The sequence below is a fragment of the Petaurus breviceps genome, unplaced genomic scaffold (genome assembly GCF_028583685.1).
Source record: "Petaurus breviceps papuanus isolate PSGF00001 unplaced genomic scaffold, PetGlider_PUasm1.0 90630, whole genome shotgun sequence".
Lineage (NCBI taxonomy): Eukaryota > Metazoa > Chordata > Mammalia > Diprotodontia > Petauridae > Petaurus > Petaurus breviceps.
In genome coordinates this window covers 4,401,573-4,419,585 of record NW_027187291.1, presented here as the reverse complement: position 1 = coordinate 4,419,585, position 18,013 = coordinate 4,401,573, and the positions used below count along the sequence as shown (strand labels likewise).

The following is an 18,013-nucleotide window of genomic DNA, read 5'->3' as shown; positions in this document are numbered from 1 at the left end:
CCCCGTGTCGCTTCTCTCTGCTGCTTCGTCCCGTCGCCCTACTCCCTCCCCCCTCCCCCCCCGCTTCCCCCCCCCCGACTTTCTTTAAGCTTTACTTTCTAAATCTGCCTGATCCCGGAATCCCAGCCCCAGGCACTGAACCTTTTGGGTCCCCTTGCTTGGCTCTGGATTCAGAGACCTGTCCCGTTTGACCCCTAGGTAGCTGTCTCTTTTGCTGTCGTCACTGTGGTACTTAAGACTAGCACCTTTTCCCTTTGCCCTTTCTATGCCTTTCTCCACAGACTCCATACCATAGCTATAGGTTTTCTAGGACCAGTTGCCATGGTAGGAGGCAGTGTGGCATGGTGGATATAGAAAGCCGTCCTTGGAGCCAGGAAGACATGGCTTTCCCATTCTTGCTTTGGACGTGCACTGGCTGTGCTATTCTGGGCGAGCTGTACATCCTCTGTCAGGCTAACACCCAGACCACTGCCTTTCAGTTGCAGAGTAGGTGCAAGCCTGCATTGGCAAGGGGAGTTCCTGATACTGATAACAGTCACAAGCCCAGTACAAGGGCAGCATGGTGATCAGTGGCTAGAGAACTGGCCTTGGAATAGAAAGATTTAGATTTAAATACTGATACATATCAGCCATTTGGCTCCTGCTAAGTTCCAGGCAGCTCAAGGCTTGAAATTACTGAATGCTGATTTGCGTTGGTGAAAGGAGTTTCCACACCAGGAGTCCCCTGTAGTAGTGAAATTGTTGGTCCCAACCAAAACAAAAAACCCCTTGCAAGGGCAAAGAGAGCATGTCTATACTTCTGCCTAGAAGTTTTAGGGTCTGCCGCCTGGCTGTGACTCTCTGGGCCTGTAGTCTCTTTAGGCCTACAGCAGCGTGCCCCCTTGTGGCCCCTTTAGAAATGACATCTGTATGAGTACACTACTTCCCCATTGAGGGTTTGGCCAGTTGGACTTCTGGAGCCACAGACTCCAAAAGCCTGCTTTTGGGAGACATTCTGTTGATTACTGCCTAGCTTTCCCTCCTCTGACCAATTAAAAAACAAGGAAATAGGGGACACATACAGTGATTTTTCCATATTGACCATCAGAGTAATTAAAACTCAACATGCAATTCACCCCTAAAGTTTACAAAAGACATTCCCTTTCCTTACAATGGGAGTGGAGATTATGCTTCTCCCAGACTATCTCTTTACTTTTCTGCTCCATTCTCCTCTTGAAACTCTAGTCCTTTCCCTCTTTTCTGCCTTTCTCACACCATCTATCCTTCCATGATCAAGGCTCTTTCTGGACTCTGAAGTTTGTCAGTTAGGACAAGGGAGTAAAGAACTGTAGCCTGTGGCTTTCTGTCCTGTCCCTTACTTAGCTCCTTTTAGCTGATGCGATACCCTCTCCCCTCTGTAGCAGCAGCAGGAGATGCTGGCTGCCAAGAGGCAGCAGGAGTTGGAGCAGCAGCGTAAGCGGGAGCAGCAGCGGCAGGAGGAGCTGGAGAAGCAGAGGCTTGAACAGCAGCTGCTCATCCTACGCAACAAAGAGAAAAGCAAAGAGAGTGAGGGTTCCCCTTCCCCTTCCCCTTCCTGGTGCCCAGGGCTTCTGGGCTTGGCTCCCAGGCCCTGCCTGCTAGGCATGCTTACTTGTCCATCTCACCAGGCATTGCCTGTGTGTCCTGGCCTGATGTTCAGTCCTAGAACCTGCATAGGAGGAGAGGGGGCCAAGGCAACCATTGTTGGGGGTGCCTTGACCTCAATGGCTGGTGACAGCTGCCACCTCTCTTGTCCTGCAGGTGCCATTGCCAGCACTGAGGTAAAACTGAAGCTCCAAGAGTTTCTCTTGAGCAAATCGAAGGAGCCAACAACAGGCGGTCTCAACCATTCCCTCCCGCAGCACCCCAAATGCTGGTTGGTGACATTAGAAAAAGACTATCATGGAGGGGTGGTGGGTATATGTGTGTATGTGTGCGTGCACATAGTGTGGGTGTTTCACAGACATGTTCTCCCATTTAAGAAATATCCATTTATAAGGAGAATGGAGGGGATCCTGCTACTCTGCTATGGAGCTACGTTAATATTGTATTAGCCTGAACTGTTTTGGATGTGACTCTGCAAATGTCCCTAAGTGGTACAGCTGTCCCAAAAGTTTTAGTGCATATATTTGGGATACTGGCTATTCTCTTCAACTAAGACCTGAGGCAGAAGCTAAGGTTTTCTTTTTTCAGGCTGAGGGCTTCCTGTCAGTGGGGATCCTTTTACTTATATCCATTTCAGGGTTTGCTACGTAATTAACAATGGACTTGACTAATGACTCACTGATTCTGCTTCTTTTTTCCCCCCTAATTCTTTCCTTTCCCTTCACTTTCTAGGGGAGCCCATCACGCTTCATTGGACCAGAGTTCCCCTCCCCAGAGTGGTCCCCCTGGGACACCCCCCTCCTACAAGCTTCCTTTGCTTGGGCCCTATGATAGCCGGGATGACTTCCCACTTCGAAAAACAGGTAAGCTCATTCCATCCCTGCCTTTGGCTCTATGGATTCTACATTAGCCTACAGTGCTCAGTGTCCGGGAACAGTAGTCTTAGAGAGAATCAGGGATGCTACTAGAAACCACAATTACTGTAGCATGATCACCTGCTTGGAATTCTGGGAGAGCCAGAGGTTTCGATGAGACTAAGAATTTGTCACTGATGCCATGTTCTGAGGGGATCTGAGCCATGTTCCCTTTCCCATAGCCTCGGAACCCAATTTGAAAGTGCGTTCCAGGCTAAAGCAGAAGGTGGCTGAGCGGAGGAGCAGCCCCCTCCTGCGAAGAAAGGATGGGACTGTCATCAGCACCTTTAAGAAGAGAGCTATAGAGATCACAGGTACCTAGGGGCTGGTGGAGGCTGGAGGGTATCTCTGTCTCCACAAGGGGCCAGTGGATGCTGGAGCCAGGGATTGCTGGTGGGGGTGAACATAGGCCACAGGGTGATAACTATGTCCTTGTACAGTGTCATCTGTGTGTAACAGTGCCCCAGGCTCCGGCCCCAGTTCCCCCAACAGCTCCAACAGCACCATTGCTGAGAATGGCTTCACCGGCTCCGTCCCTAACATCCCCACTGAGGTATGGGCCATCCAGACAGATGAGGTGGGAAGACCCCCAATTAGGATGAAATAGTCCCTTTTATGGTAGGCCATTGAGCAAAGTTCCCAGGAATCAAACCAATTCTTGTCCTTTTTTTCCCCTTTAAAAAGTATAAAACATAAAGGTCCCCTTTCCTTGTTCCACCCAGATACCCAGACAAATGTTCAGTTGTCCTCTGGGATAGGGAGTTCCTTTCCATCTCTTTTCCATTAAAAGACCTGATCCATTTGCCCCTGCAATAGTGGGATCTTCCTAGCTAGCTTACTAGCTGCCCTTGTGCCTCTTACTAGCACCTCAATTTTCCCATGAAAAGTGCTATCCTGTGGCTGCTGTCTCAGTTAGCTAGAGTTTCTTGTTCTCTTCACCCCTATTACTTAGTATCATGCTTATTTCTCTTTTCTGACTGCCTTTCAGATGCTCCCTCAGCACCGTACCCTTACTTTGGACAGCTCCCCTAACCAGTTCAGTCTCTACACGTCCCCCTCCCTGCCCAACATTTCCTTAGGACTACAGGCCACAGTCACAGTCACCAATTCGCACCTCACTGTGAGTAGGGGGTGCAGACACTTCCCCTTCCCTTTTCAGGAATCCCCCAGGGGCTGTTCTTCATCAGTCATAGTGGTATCTATATATCTATATATATATCTATATGATACCATATTTGGTATCATAGTCCCTGGACCTCAGATTGACAGTGAGCTGAGGCCTTCACAGAGGCTCAGGCAGCCTGGCTTAGGTGAACAAAATGGGGTGAACAAAAGGGGAGGTTGGGGTGGAGTTAGCAGTGGGGATGGCAACTGGGATTTAGGTGGTGTTGGGGCAGATAGGGCCCAAAGACATGGAGTTAGCTCCTCACCCTCCTGGCCTCCCCACACTAGGCCCCCCAGAAGCTGTCAACGCAGCAGGAGGCAGAGAGACAGGCCATCCAGTCCCTCCGGCAGGGAGGGGCACTGACCGGCAAGTTCATGAGTACGTCCTCGATCCCAGGTTGTCTGCTGGGTGTGGCGCTGGAGGGCGATGTCAACCCCCATGGGCCCGCCTCTCTGCTGCAGCATGTGCTGCTCCTGGAGCAGGCCCGGCAGCAGAGCACCCTCATAGCTGGTGAGCCATGGAAGCCAGGAGCCAGCACGAGTTGGTTCCTTTTCCCAGGGTGGGAATGAAGCAGGTGGGGAAAAACAAAGCCAGTGTACCTAGGTTGGTTTTCTATCTCTGCCGCAGCTTATAACCTTGTTGAGGTCATTCTCTCCAGAAATATAAACAGGAGACATTGTGCTTATAATAGGTATTTGAAATCTGTATTAAAGAATGCATATGCTTCCTGTCTTCTCAATCTTCTGAGGCCACCTCAGCCCCTGCCCTCAGGGAGCTGTCATTCTGATGGGGAGACATTGTACCTGCTCTCATGAACTTTGCAGTCTAATTTGAGGGAGATGTCATATAAAAGGAACTATGACAGAAATTTATGCAGTCAATAGAAATATAAAATTATGAAAGTGAATTGAAGGAAGGAGGTATATTAGAGATTGAATTAATGACTTTAAAACACAGAGACAAGAGTTATTCGTCAAGACTACTGGAAAGTTGATTTGAATTGTGCACAGGATGGGAAGTATGTGTGGTGGTGAGAAGCAGGAGGTGGGATGTTGGTCTGTCCTTTGGAACAGCTTCCTCTGGGTTTTTCCCTTTATGTGGAATGGTACTCAGAGAAGGTTCCCAGAAACTGATGCCAGCTTTCCCTCCCTGAGCAGTGCCACTCCATGGCCAATCCCCATTGGTGACTGGTGAGCGCATTGCCGCCAACATGCGGACGGTAGGCAAGCTGCCCCGACACCGCCCGCTGAGCCGAACACAGTCATCCCCACTGCCACAGAGCCCCCAGGCCCTGCAGCAGCTTGTGATGCAGCAGCAGCACCAGCAGTTTTTGGAAAAGCAGAAGCAACAGCAACTGCAGCTAGGCAAGGTGGGCTTGGGAAAAGGGAAAGATAAGTAAATAAGTAGCAGCAAAGTGAGGTCCCTCCCCACCCCCACCAGAATTTGTGGTGCCACAGATGTCCTGGGATCAGCTTGAGAGGGCAAGGAGGCAGAATGTGGTAGTGTCTGTTAATCCATCTGCTTTTCCACCAAACTTTGTGCCTTTCTTGGAGATGTCTGCCTTAGGAACTAGCAGATAATGGACAATCTACTTTTCCATCTGCCTGCCCCTAGATCCTCACCAAGACAGGAGAGTTACCCCGGCAGCCCACTACACACCCTGAGGAGACAGAAGAAGAGTTAACGGAGCATCAGGAAGGGCTGCTAGGAGAGGGAGCCCTACCTGGGCCCAGGGATGGCTCCACAGAAAGCGAGAGCCCACATGAGGACCTGGAGGAGGAGGAAGAAGAGGAGGAGGAAGAGGAGGATGCCTGCATCCAGGTCAAAGACGAGGGCAGTGAAATTGGCTTGGAAGAGAATACCCTGTTAGAAGAGTCCAGTGGGGACTACAAGCAGGTGACTGCCCTCTCCTTACTTACTGTGGACAGTCTGACCCTCAGCCTTCCTTGGTCCACTGCCTCCCATAGTCTGCTATTCTGCTGCCATTTATCCAGCCTCCAGTGTTCCAGAAGTGTGGAAAATTAGATTTATTACAAGTTTTCAAAGAGATAAAGGGGAATGAGGCTAGGAGGGTCACTTCTTATTTGTTTGCCAGAGTCTCCTTGATTTGGTCTGTGTTTATCCTCGTGACTGTCTGGCTTCCTGTATTATCTCTGTCTACCTAGCTGCCTGAACCCGTGTCTGTCAGCACATGGCTGCATGTGTCTCTCTGCGTCTGTTCTTGCGTCTGTCCCTGTGCATGCATGCCTGTGTGTGTACACACCCACTCTTACTACTACTTGTCTTGCACTGTGCGCTTCATTCATTGCGGACTGCAGCAGAGCTGCCTCATCTGACTGACTCATTCCGCCCCCTCAGTGCCACCTCCTTTTCCCCTCCTTTCTTCTTACCTCAATGCTATTCCCCCAGCATGACTCATCAAACCCTATCCCTCCTCTCACCCCCCTCCTTCAAGAGGCAATGGCGCAGGCAGAAGCATCTCCCATCCCAAGGATGAGTGGGGGGGGGGGGGTGGTTGGAAACAGAGGCAAAGCCTAGACTTTGAGTTTTCCTAGCTTCCCAGCCCCTTCTACAACTGTAATTCACTGCATTGGTCCTGAATTCAGACTAGAGCCCTTTTAGGTACCCTTGTTGGTCCCTCTGTAAGCCTAAAGAGGAGAAACTCTCCTCTCTACTGCAGCCTTCCTTTTTCTGACTCATTCACTCTTTCCTGCCCCTCAGCAGGTGTTCACAGATGCTCAGCAGCTGCAGTCCCTGCAAGTCTACCAGGCCCCTCTCAGCCTGGCTTCTGTGCCCCATCAGGCCCTGGGTCGAACTCAGTCCTCACCTGCTGCCCCTCTAGGCATGAAGAGTGCCCCTGAACTGCCCACCAAACACCTCTTTACTACAGGTGAGCCCTAACAGCCAGTCAGATATATTCTTCTACTTAAATGTAGATGGCAGAGAGTCCCCAGACTTGTGAAAGGTATGTTCTTGCTTCTGGTATAAGGTTCCCTGGATCTTAGGGGACTGTTCCTGAAAAAAAAAAATGATCCCACTCAACACCTTTACATAGTACCCTCCACCTCTGCTAAGGCAGTGAGTTTAGAGTTCAGACACCTGGCTCCTGTTTCTTGCTCTAGTCACTTTGCCCTTTTGGGCTTCAGTTTGTTCCTCTGTAAAATGAGATAGGACTAAGTGTCCCTTCTAGCTTTGGATCCTGTGGTAACAAAAACTCCCTGTCAGATCAAAATCTTTCAGTTACAGGTGAGGAAGAGGACATAAATGCCTAGATTCCCTAGTTAAATCCTCTCTTCATCATGTTCCCTCCACCCCTAAACCTGCTCCCCCTTCCCCCATTTCCCTTCTTTTGAAAGAGGAGAGGCCTCCCTACTGTCTCAGGTAGTCAAGTTGGCAGGTCGTATTATGGGAGGATCAGGGACAAAGGCCATAAGCCTCAGTAGCTCTTTCTGCTTTCCAGGAGTAGTTTATGACACATTCATGCTGAAGCACCAGTGCATGTGTGGGAATACCCACATCCACCCTGAACATGCAGGCCGTATCCAAAGCATTTGGTCTAGGCTGCAAGAGACAGGTCTGCTCAGCAAGTGTGAGGTAAGGGTATGTCTTAGGTACTGTCCAGTGCCATCTCCTTTCCTCTGAATTATCTGTTAACCCGACAACTTTTCCCATACCTATGGGTCCAGTGTCCTTGCTTGTCCTTTCCCTGGAGACCCAGTCTGCCATTTTGTTCCCTCTTTCCTGTCCCTAACTCACAAGGGTCATCCCCTTTTTTTCCATCTTCCTATGAATCCAAGTCCTGATCTCCATCCAGAGCATAGCCTCATCTACTTGGGGATGTGTCAGCAGATCATTTCTGTGGTCTTGAATCTCTAGGCTGCAGGGATTAGGAGTATCCTCCCCTTTCTGGAGTTATGGAAAAGGGTGTCGGCTGGGATGGGAGGGGGAAAGGAAGGGTCTAATGCCCTATCCATTTGTCTTTCTTGTCTTCTACTATTTAGCGAATTCGAGGGCGCAAGGCTACACTGGATGAGATTCAGACAGTACACTCAGAGCACCACACCCTGCTCTATGGGACCAGCCCCCTCAACCGGCAGAAGCTTGACAGCAAGAAGCTGCTGGGTGAGTTTGGAACCATGTTGACTCTCCCCAGTTGGGGGTCACTTTTCACTCTATCTACTCTTTCTATGGGACAAAAGAGTGGCAAGAGTGATGGTGTCCTGATGTGCTTCCAGTGGGGTACGCCCAATTTGTGGAAGTAGTAAGACAGAGATGTAGAGATCAAAGAGAATTTCTGTTTCCACAGGGTGTGAAGGAAAGTATTATATCCAAAAAGTTCAGCCCTCTCCCACTTCCTGTCTTTTCTCTCTGCCTGCCGCCTTCCCCCCCCAAGCTGGAGACAAAGTCAATAGCTATCTGACCAAGCTAAAGGAACTTAGAGATGTACTCACCCTTTTGCTTGAGTACATACATAGTATCCCTGCATGGTCCAAAGCAGTTTTTCTTCTCCACAGGCCCAATCAGCCAGAAGATGTATGCAGTGCTGCCCTGTGGGGGCATAGGGGTAAGTGTTCTACAGAAGGGGGCAAGGCTTATTCCTTGGGCCTTGGGAACTAGCCATCCTTCATTCTCTGCTTCCTTTCCTCCTCATATTTCTCCCCCTAGCCCATTGTATTCCTGGGCTTTCTGTACTGGCTCCCATGGGAGGCACCCTGATGCCCCTGTTTCCTTCTCACCAGGTGGACAGTGACACAGTGTGGAATGAGATGCATTCTTCTAGTGCTGTGCGCATGGCTGTAGGCTGCCTGGTGGAGCTGGCCTTCAAGGTAGCTTCAGGGGAGCTCAAGGTGAGTGGAGCTTAGTGAGAGGGGGAGGAAACTGCTCCTGGTGGTGCTTCCTGGGGTCTGTCCTTGACTCTTAGGACTGTAGAGGAACTGTAGGGGAGCCAGCGAAGATGCTGCCTTGTCTTCTCCCTGGCATCTCAGGGCTTTTCATTCAGGAGGAAGGGGTCAGTGGTTTAAGAAAAAGAAGGAAAAGGAAAAATTTGGAGAAATAAGGGGCTTCTGGTTGCCTGATTGTTCTTTCTGAGGCTAGCCTCAGCATCTCTCTGGTCCTCTTTCCATCTTTTTCTTGTCCATGTCCATCTCTGATATCTCTCTGTTCTGTAGAATGGATTTGCCATTATCCGGCCTCCTGGACACCATGCTGAGGAATCCACAGCCATGTGAGTGCCTTACCCTGTCACCAGAGTGGGAGAGTCTGCCAAGCCAAAGCTCGGGCCTCTTCTTTCCTCTGACTCTTTTACCCTTTTAAAAACTGAGATCTGGCCACACATGGTTACGCTAACTGACTCTGTATCCCCTTTTACCCTTGCCTTGCTTTCTAGGGGATTTTGCTTCTTCAACTCTGTGGCCATCACAGCCAAACTCCTACAACAGAAGCTGAATGTGGGCAAGGTCCTCATTGTGGACTGGGTGAGGAGGACTGGGGAAGGGGCAGGGCAAGGTTGAAGGGATGGAAACGGCTGTGGAGGAAGTGTATACTCCATGAAGTCAGGAGGGATAAATGGATGGGACTGGGGCTGGGGGAGAAACTCTGGTTCTTAGTCATGGAGCTGGGTTCCTTCTCTTCCCTAGATGTATCCCCTCCATATATTGGCCTTGGGGCATGACCTGTGCCTGTTCTAGCCTGATAGGGTACTGGTCTGAAAACTCCAGGCTTTCAGAGTCAGTAGCTTCCTTCACTCTCTTATTCCCATATCTCTTACCTAGTGACTTGAGAAGTCCTCCTTGATGTCTTGTCTTGAATCCCTCCTGCTGCAGTGTCAGTTCATTTCCTCATCATGTCATCATTTGGGATGAAGAATAATAGGTTCCTTTGCTCTACGTCAAAGTCCTTTAGGTCATCCTGTTCTCACCCCCATCTTCTTTCAGACTGAGTCATCCTATTGGGTTTAACATTAGGACCTGAACACTTGTAAATGTACTAGGATCCCTGAAGACTAGTTTGGGGTAGTAGGCCCTGCCCCTGGGAATTCCTTCTGCATTGGGAGGATTGTGGGGGTTTTGCATCTCATGTGAGGTTACTGGCCCTTCTCCTTGACTCTTTCCCTTCTCCTTTTCTTCCCCCCAGGATATTCACCATGGCAATGGCACCCAGCAGGCCTTTTACAGTGACCCCTCTGTACTTTATATCTCCTTGCATCGTTATGACAATGGGAACTTTTTCCCAGGCAGTGGTGCCCCTGAGGAGGTGAGGCTCTTCAAATCCAGTAAGTTCTAGGTGCGAGCTGCACAATAAATACCAAAAACAGAAAATGTGCTGAGGCACACTGCACTGATGATGATGTGGAATTGTGGGCTCTGGGCAGAGGGCATCACCAGGCCCTTTCTCTAGAAGGGCTGGAAATCGATGAACTGAGGTCTAGAAAGGGAGGGCAATGTCTAGTTCTCAGGAAATGAGTACCATCCCCTGCCTCTTCCCCTGGTGTCAGGTTGGTGGAGGACCTGGTGTGGGGTACAATGTGAACGTGGCATGGACAGGAGGTGTGGACCCCCCTATCGGAGATGTGGAGTACTTGACAGCATTCAGGTAGGGCCTAGGATGGGGGCAACTAAGAAGGGGACACTATAGGGTGGGGGGACCTACAGCATTAAGGGAGAGGAGAGTAGGCACAGAGATGGAATAGAAAGGGTGGGGAAGATAGTGCTTCTGGTGGGGTGTGGAGAGGTGGTGGTGGAGAGGGGAGGGGATCAGCCTGGCATGTTGTTCTTCTCCGGCAGGACGGTGGTGATGCCCATTGCCCAAGAGTTCTGTCCAGATGTGGTTCTAGTGTCTGCTGGTTTTGATGCTGTTGAGGGGCATCTCTCTCCACTGGGTGGCTACTCTGTCACTGCCAGATGTGAGCTTGGTGTTGGGAGCAAGATGGGAATTGCTAGGAATGAAGAGAAAAATTGGTGGTGGCAGAGGTGGGGTGGGGTGGGGTGTCACTTTTCTGGAGGGGGAAGAGAATAGAAGGTAGGAGAGAAAAACTTGGAAGGGACATGGGGTAGTGCATGTAGAGACAGAGAAATAGGGGGAGCAGAGGTGGGAGGTCTGATAAGGGGAGGGGAGAGAAGAGGAAGGAGAAACTGCTAGGTGGTGAACAGGGGAGAAGAGTAGGAGAAACCCAGAGGACCAAGGGCCAGGTGCCAACTTTGGGATGTCAGCAGCCTCCAACTCCACTGTTCATCTGTCCTATCCACCTAGTCCCTGAGGAAGTAGGCAGGTTGGGGGCAGCTCTGGCCATGCCTCCTGGTCAGAGCCGCAGGCTTTCTCACCCCTGCAGGCTTTGGCCACTTGACCAGGCAGCTGATGAAGTTGGCAGGGGGCCGAGTAGTGCTGGCCCTAGAGGGTGGCCATGACCTCACCGCCATCTGTGATGCCTCAGAGGCCTGCGTTTCTGCCTTGCTCAGTGTGGAGGTGAGGACCCCAGAGAATGTAAAACATGGGTTCAGCAACACAGCCAAAGAGGCTTTTAGGCCCTGGTTCCCAAGTTAAAGATTCAGTGGAGCTCCTCTATTCTAGCCCAGAATGGGACGATAACCTCAGGAGAAAGGGTTTCCATTTTTTAGGAGACCTGGGAGAGAAGTGTGAAGAAGACTAGGAGTCGGGGAGGTATAAGAGATAAGTGCCAGGGCCTTCTGCTATATGAAGCCTGACTAGGGTGTCAGGATTTTCTCATCCAGAGTTCCAGAGAGGCTAAGTTCTGCCTCCTTTTGAGGCAGTGGGGATGACAGTGACAAATGAAGTGGTCTTTGGCCCACTGGCTGGGATCTGGGGAATGTTGAAATTGCAGTTTACCATCCCCGTACTTCTTCCTTACCAACCCCTATAGCTTGAGCCCTTGGATGAGGCCATCTTAAAACAAAAGCCCAACATGAATGCAGTGGCCACACTGGAGAAAGTCATTGAGATCCAGAGTAAGTGAGCACCCCTAAAGAAGAGAGTTGTGCTTTGCACAAGTAAGGCATAGCTAGTGTGTGTGCGTGTGTGTGTATGGAGGGGGGGTTGGGGGAGGGAGGATAGGGAAGTGGTTCCAGAAAAAGAGCTGGGAAAGGGATACCTAGGGGTTGCACTGGGAGGGTGCTGTTGCATAGGGAAGAAGCAGCAGGAGCTAGAGAAAATATGGAGGTCAGCCTTGAGCTCCTAGAGATGGGTAGAAGTGGGAATTTTCCCAAGGAGATATGTTGCAGAGGTGGCTATTGATGGGTTGCCACCCACCTGCACTGGCAGGTAAACACTGGAGCTCTGTGCAGCGGAATGCAGCTGGCGTGGGGCGCTCTCTGCAGGAAGCGCAGGCAGGAGAAGTGGAAGAGGCAGAGACCCTGAGCGCCATGGCATTGCTTTCAGTGGGGGCAGAGCAGGCTGGCCCCAGCCACACCCCAAGGTAACCCTCTTCTTCCTACACTTCCCTCTTTCTCCTCCTCACATACTTGGGTGGGCACTTATGTGCCTGTGTCCCTATGCTTGCCCCCACAGGCCACTGGAGGAGCCCATGGAGCAGGAACCTGCCGTGTGATGCCCAGGCCCCTGGGCTTCATCATTGTGATTTTGTTTATTTTTTCTATTAAAAACAAAAAGTCACACATCTAACATCGTGTGCTGTGTCCATCTCTCAGCCTCGACCCTCCCACTCCCCCAAGCTGGCTCAGATTTCTTTCCTTCTGCACCCTGCTTCCCTCATCAATAGTACCTTCCTTCCCTTATGAGTAGGAGGTTATCTCAGCCTATCCCTTACCATTTTTTACACCCATATTCGCTGTTTTTCTGTCCTTCTCCTCCACTATGGGGCTTGTGCCTGGTGGACCCTGGGACTAGGGCAGTATCCTCAGTGCCCCCTCTCTAACCCCTCTGGGTCCTCTCAGCAAGAAGGCAGTGAGTTTGGTGCCTTGGATCCAGGAGATTTTGGGAGGCAATGCCTTAATTTCTCTGTGCCCCTCCCTCTTCCTTTTCAGCATTAGGGGAGGGTCCTGGAATGCCCTCCCACCCCCCTAATATTTTTGTCCAAACAGTTCAGGGTGAAGAGAGGGAGGTTCCAACCTGGTACTTTCCATACTTTTATTTCTTCTCTGTTATTGCCATCTCTGTATGAAGACATCTATCTGTCTGTATTGTTTGCTCCTTTTTCTCCATTTCACTGGTGGAGACCTGACGACCAGAACTTGGGGGGGAATGAGAGCACAGTCTTGTTCTTCATATCACTTAGTGTCCTTTTCTGCCTTCCCTCTTCTCTAAAGCGAAACTGATTTAGAAGATGGAAGAATAGTCTGTTTGGGGGGCTGGGAATTGGACGCCTGGGTTCTGTGATTGATCTGCCCTGGCCTTTGTATCTATTTCCCTAGGAGGGAAGGAACCAAGGAAAGACTTGCACTCCAGCCTTCTCCATCTGTCCTGAGCTGGAGGGCATGGTCCTCCAGCCTTCTTGACTGGCACAGCTTGGGACTGGGGGGGGACTGGGGTGGCCTGAACTGGTGAGCACACTTTGGTGCTCAGAACAGGGGCCCTTGCTAGCCCAGGATGCCAGATGAAGTGGGATGCTATCCTTCCTGACAGGTCCCCTCCTGCTTGTTCCTGAGAGTGGCGGCCCCAGTGTCATGCTTGCTCTAGGTCAGTAGACCTCCTTTTCATGGAGCATTTGATCTTTGGGGTTTCGAGGAAGCATTCAGAAACTGAAAGCATGGCTGGGAAAGGAGAGGGGAGAGGCTGGGTGAGAATGAAGGAGGCTAATTCCTAGTGCTCCTCCCAAACCCCACTGAGACCAGTGGCTGGGGACAAAGGATAGCTTCTCTTCCTGCCTGTTATCTCTTCCTCATGTTGCCCTCTGCTGGCAGGCAGGGATGAGGTGGACAAAACAGGAAAGAGCTGGAGAAGCTATTCCTACTCCCCACCCTTCCACCTTTGGTCCCAGGCCTCTCAGCTCCCTAGACATGGGGGCAGGAGAGAGATGCACTAAAGGGGCCAGTGCCCCTGAGGTGTCTGGGAAAGCCCTGCAGCCTGGAGGAAACCAAAGAGTGGGAATGGTTCCTGGGGATGGGGTTTCTTTCCCTTGCCCCTCCTACCTCCTGGACCCCACCAATCTGTTTACATATTTATTACCCTTACAGTAAGGCTGGAATGGGGAAGAGGATATACAAGAGGGGGGAATCCTGCAACCACTAGTTCATCTTGCCACTTGTGTGTTTGTGTGTGGTGTTGGTCACCTTTGTGGGGAGGGTGGGCCAGGCTAAGTTTAACAGGGTCTTACCATGGCAGGCAGGGGAGCCACGAGTCCAAAGGTGGTTCTCCTCCCCTTTCCCCACCTTGTCTAGTTCTCATGTAACCCTCCCCACCCCCTTGCTCTGTCTCTCTTTCGGTATGGATTTCAGTTGAGTATTTTGTAACCTGTTACACTGTGTGTCCTTGTGTAAATAAACTTGTTTCTGGCAGTGCCCCCTGGGGGCTTGTGTCTCTTGTTCTCTGGGCCCCCAGATAAGGGTTAAAGTCTTCTTTCCATCTTCTACCCAGCCTCTGCCTGAAAACATGATGTCTCTGCAATAGAGGGCTGGACTTGAAGAAAAACCTAAGTGAACCCTGCATCTTGTGACCTTCACTGACCCTGTGTAAGTCAGGCTCCAACTGCCCCAAACCCTCATGAGGCTCAAATGAGATAATACATGTTAAAGTACTTTTCCAGTCTTCGTGCTATATGAGCCTCAGCTCTTAGGTATAAGAGGCTAGTCTTGGCTCAAGAAGCCAAATTACGAAATAGGAGTGAGGAGAGGAGAGCATTGATATAGTATGACCTACAGAGAACAGTGAGAGTACCGAGGCTATGATGACAGGACTGTGGACTTGCCTAAACTTGGCTTTTCACTTAGGAAGTACACAAAGGTTCAATCTGAATTGAAATCAGAACATGAAAAGTCAGTAAGAGGACCTGAAGAATAATTTTTAGCTAGTAGTTAAAAAGAGGTGTGGGTTACACAACCCTTTGAAAACCATGCAGGGTTTAGACTAGAGAATGGAGGCTGCATAGAAGCAGATTTGGGCTTGTTGGAAGGAAGTTGCTAATGAGCTATTTAATAGTGGGATAGGGCTCTCAGAAGACAGTAGGTTCCCATTCATTTTATTTTTAAAGGTCAAATGACACATGTTGGATATGCAGGGAATTCTTGCTTAGGCAGAAGTTGGACTAGACCTTAGGTGCTTTCTGATACTTGATAGGAAGGGGGTGGAGGAAGAGGTAGAGGAATAATAGGTCACATTCTCGAAAAGTCCTTTTAATTTGACAAACACATTTTTAGAGGACTCACTACTCTGTGCAAGATGCTGAGAATAGATACAAAATGACCTTAATGAGTTGGGGTGGTAGGTCAGTACATAATATATGAGGTCTATTAGTCTATGAGTTTCACAGATAAAAATTTCTCTATTCTACCTGGGAGGATCAGGGAAGGTATGGCAGCCAACTTGGGCTCTGGGAGGGGTTGGATGTTAGATGGTTAGAGATGGGGAAGGTTAAAGGGGAGTCAAGATGGTGGAAAGGACAGACAACTGAGAACAGTGAGTGAGTGATCCATTTTCTCTGGAGCAGTTTTTGAAATAGAATAACATGAACCATAGCCCAAAAGGCACGTTGAATAAAGATGATAGGTTTTAAATTCCAGGTCAAGGAGTCTGTTTTACTTTATAGACAATAAGGTGCCAAGAAGTAGTGTGGCTTGATGGGAGAGTGTCATCAAGGTATCAAGGGTTTGGGGCCATAAACACCCGAGTCCAATTCCTACCTCTGATAATTTTTAGCCCTGTGACACTAAACAAGTCACAACCTCCAGAAGACTCAAAAGAACTACCCTACCCAGCACGGGTTTCTCTTTTCTCCCTTAACAGTCTCTATCTTGCAGTTGGCCATTTCCACTCCATACCATTCTCTACTCTTGAATCCATTGTCTTATGTCCTGCCAAACCCCAAGTCTGGATTATTCCCACCCTCCCACTTCTTTATTTCTACTCCTGTGCTGAATGGAGCTGGAATTCACCCACCAGTGGGGACTGGGCCCATGCTACAGCAATGCAATATTTTTACTCCATCCTAATCGATTCTCCAGTCCATTCCCAACACCATCTGTTCAGATGAATTCTCTTCCATACCACCTCTTCTCCCCACCTTCTAAGCTGAAGACCTCCATTTTATTGAGAAAATAGCTGAGCTCCCTTCTTGCTTCTGTTCATTTCATACCCCCTTTACCTACTCTTTTCTTTTACTCCAGCCTCTGATAAGAGGTGGCCCTTTTCTTTGTCAAAATCAACCCCTCTCTATGTACCCTTGATCCTAACCTATCCCATCCTTTCCTATTTGAGGGTCTTCTGATCATCCTCTGTCACCACCCCATCCCCCATCTTCAGCCTCTCTATTTACAGGTTACTTCCCTGCTGTCTACCAACACATCCAAATCTTGATCTTTAAAAAACCCTTCACATTCTCAAAAGCTATCATCCTATATTTTCTTCCCTTTCTCAGCCAAATTCCATGAAAAAACTGTTTTTACTCACTGCCTTCACTTCTTCTTCTCATCTTCTAACCCCTCTACAATCTGGATTCCAAGGCCTCACCACTCAACTAAACTGTGCTCTCCAAAGGCATCTGTTATTTTTCTAAAGTGACAAATCTTTTTGCAGTTCTTGCCCTTGACTTCTCTGAAGGAGGTGACATAGTTTGAACAGTTTGTCTCCTCTGCATACTCTTTGGGTGAGGCTGTTCTCTCTTGGCTCGCCTGCCTATTCAATTGCTTCTCAGTCTCCTTCAACAACATGGCCCCTAACTATAGACGGACCCCAGTCCTGGGCCCTCTTCTGTCTACCCAGTGGCCTCGACAGCTTCTATAGGCTTAATGATTTCTATGCTACTGACTCGCAGATCTATATATCCAGACTTAAATCTCTTGAGCTCCAGTTCCACATCACCAACTCCTTACCTGCTGTCCCACAGCAACCACAAATTGTGTCCCAAACGCAACTCGTTATTGTTCCCCACAAACGCATCCCCTTCTCCGAATGTCTCTATTGGTTAAAACCATTCATCCAGTCACCTAGGTTTGCAACCTCAGGGTCATCCATAACTCTTCAGTCTCATCCCTTGGTCATTTCTGTCTCCACATTGTTTCTGACATGAAACCCAGTGCCTGGCACATAGTAGGTGCTTAATAAATATTTACTGACTGAAGAAATTAGGTGGCATAGTGGAAAAGAGAGTTGCGTTGAGAGTCAGCAAGATCAGAATCCAAGTTCTACCTCAAGACATTAGCTGCACAACTCTGGGCAAGTCACTTAAAATCAGCCTCAATTTTTTTTTATCTGAAATGAAGAAAATACCATCTGCATCGCAGGGCTGTTGTGAGAATAAAATGATTCCAGCAGCTCTCTATTGCCTTCAGTAGCAGATATAAAAGCCTGCATTTAAGGTCCTTCATAACCAGGCCCTGACCTTTCCAGCTTTATCAACATCACTTCCCCTTCATGAACACTGAAGTCCAACAAGACTGGTCTTCTGGCTGTTCCTAATACATGGTAACTCCATCTCTCATTTGCAGGTCTTTGTACTGGCTGTCCCCCATGCCTAGAAGGCATGCGCATCCTCCTCACTTCTCTCAGCTCAGGGTCATCATCTATAAGAAGCCTCTCCGAGTCCCCTCAGCTGCTTGTTTCTTGCCTTTAAAATCACCTTGTGTCGATTCTGTATGCACACACATGTATACATATGCACACATGTATACATATACGTGCACACATATATACATCATTTTCCCCCACTAAATTGTAAATTTCCGGGGCAGGGCCATTTGCTATTGTGTTTGTATATATTCCCAACACTTAGCAGTGGGCATCTAGTTAAGTAATTAATAAATGCTTGTTGATTGATGGCTAGAAGGTACAACTCAGATTATAACCTGCAGTGTGGGAGAGCATTTCTCTACACTGACAAAATCATAGATCCTTTGAATATGTGAAAGATAAAAACCTTTTTTGAGCTGGGATATGCATTAGGAAGATTATTTTGGAATCTGTATGAAGGATGGATTGAGGAGAGACTGGATGTTAGTCTAGGCTCAAAGTGATGAGGGCTTGGAGTAGGGTATTAGCAATGGGATTGGACGATGGTCCAGTAATTGGAATTCAGAACAATAAGAGCTGTTCCAAACCACAATGGTCCACCTTCAGAAGTAGTGAGCTACCTCCTGACCACTGGAGGTAGATGACCCCCTGTCAAGGAGCAGGAAACTAGCACTTATTA

At 49.2% G+C, this 18,013-nt stretch overlaps 1 protein-coding gene across 9 annotated transcripts in view; it reads left to right on the top strand.

The window, feature by feature from the left end:
- HDAC5 (histone deacetylase 5) overlaps nucleotides 1-12,336 on the top strand; it is a 39,308-nt gene extending 26,972 nt beyond the window's left edge. For 6 of the 9 annotated variants that reach the window (XM_069064430.1, XM_069064429.1, XM_069064427.1 and 3 more), the window contains 23 exons: nucleotides 1,401-1,545; nucleotides 1,780-1,894; nucleotides 2,356-2,486; nucleotides 2,720-2,851; nucleotides 2,978-3,090; nucleotides 3,526-3,657; nucleotides 3,990-4,212; nucleotides 4,860-5,071; nucleotides 5,317-5,598; nucleotides 6,424-6,592; nucleotides 7,163-7,296; nucleotides 7,704-7,824; nucleotides 8,217-8,266; nucleotides 8,442-8,549; nucleotides 8,871-8,926; nucleotides 9,089-9,176; nucleotides 9,835-9,954; nucleotides 10,196-10,293; nucleotides 10,485-10,603; nucleotides 11,030-11,163; nucleotides 11,579-11,663; nucleotides 11,977-12,130; nucleotides 12,223-12,336. In XM_069064430.1, coding sequence (XP_068920531.1) covers nucleotides 1,401-1,545; nucleotides 1,780-1,894; nucleotides 2,356-2,486; nucleotides 2,720-2,851; nucleotides 2,978-3,090; nucleotides 3,526-3,657; nucleotides 3,990-4,212; nucleotides 4,860-5,071; nucleotides 5,317-5,598; nucleotides 6,424-6,592; nucleotides 7,163-7,296; nucleotides 7,704-7,824; nucleotides 8,217-8,266; nucleotides 8,442-8,549; nucleotides 8,871-8,926; nucleotides 9,089-9,176; nucleotides 9,835-9,954; nucleotides 10,196-10,293; nucleotides 10,485-10,603; nucleotides 11,030-11,163; nucleotides 11,579-11,663; nucleotides 11,977-12,130; nucleotides 12,223-12,262 — 2,961 coding nt within the window. In that variant the 3' untranslated portion in view covers nucleotides 12,263-12,336. The remainder of the gene's footprint in view (nucleotides 1-1,400; nucleotides 1,546-1,779; nucleotides 1,895-2,355; nucleotides 2,487-2,719; nucleotides 2,852-2,977; nucleotides 3,091-3,525; nucleotides 3,658-3,989; nucleotides 4,213-4,859; nucleotides 5,072-5,316; nucleotides 5,599-6,423; nucleotides 6,593-7,162; nucleotides 7,297-7,703; nucleotides 7,825-8,216; nucleotides 8,267-8,441; nucleotides 8,550-8,870; nucleotides 8,927-9,088; nucleotides 9,177-9,834; nucleotides 9,955-10,195; nucleotides 10,294-10,484; nucleotides 10,604-11,029; nucleotides 11,164-11,578; nucleotides 11,664-11,976; nucleotides 12,131-12,222) is intronic. The other 3 variants (XM_069064432.1, XM_069064424.1, XM_069064431.1) reach the window with 2 other exon arrangements.
- The last annotated feature ends 5,677 nt before the right edge of the window (nucleotides 12,337-18,013 follow it).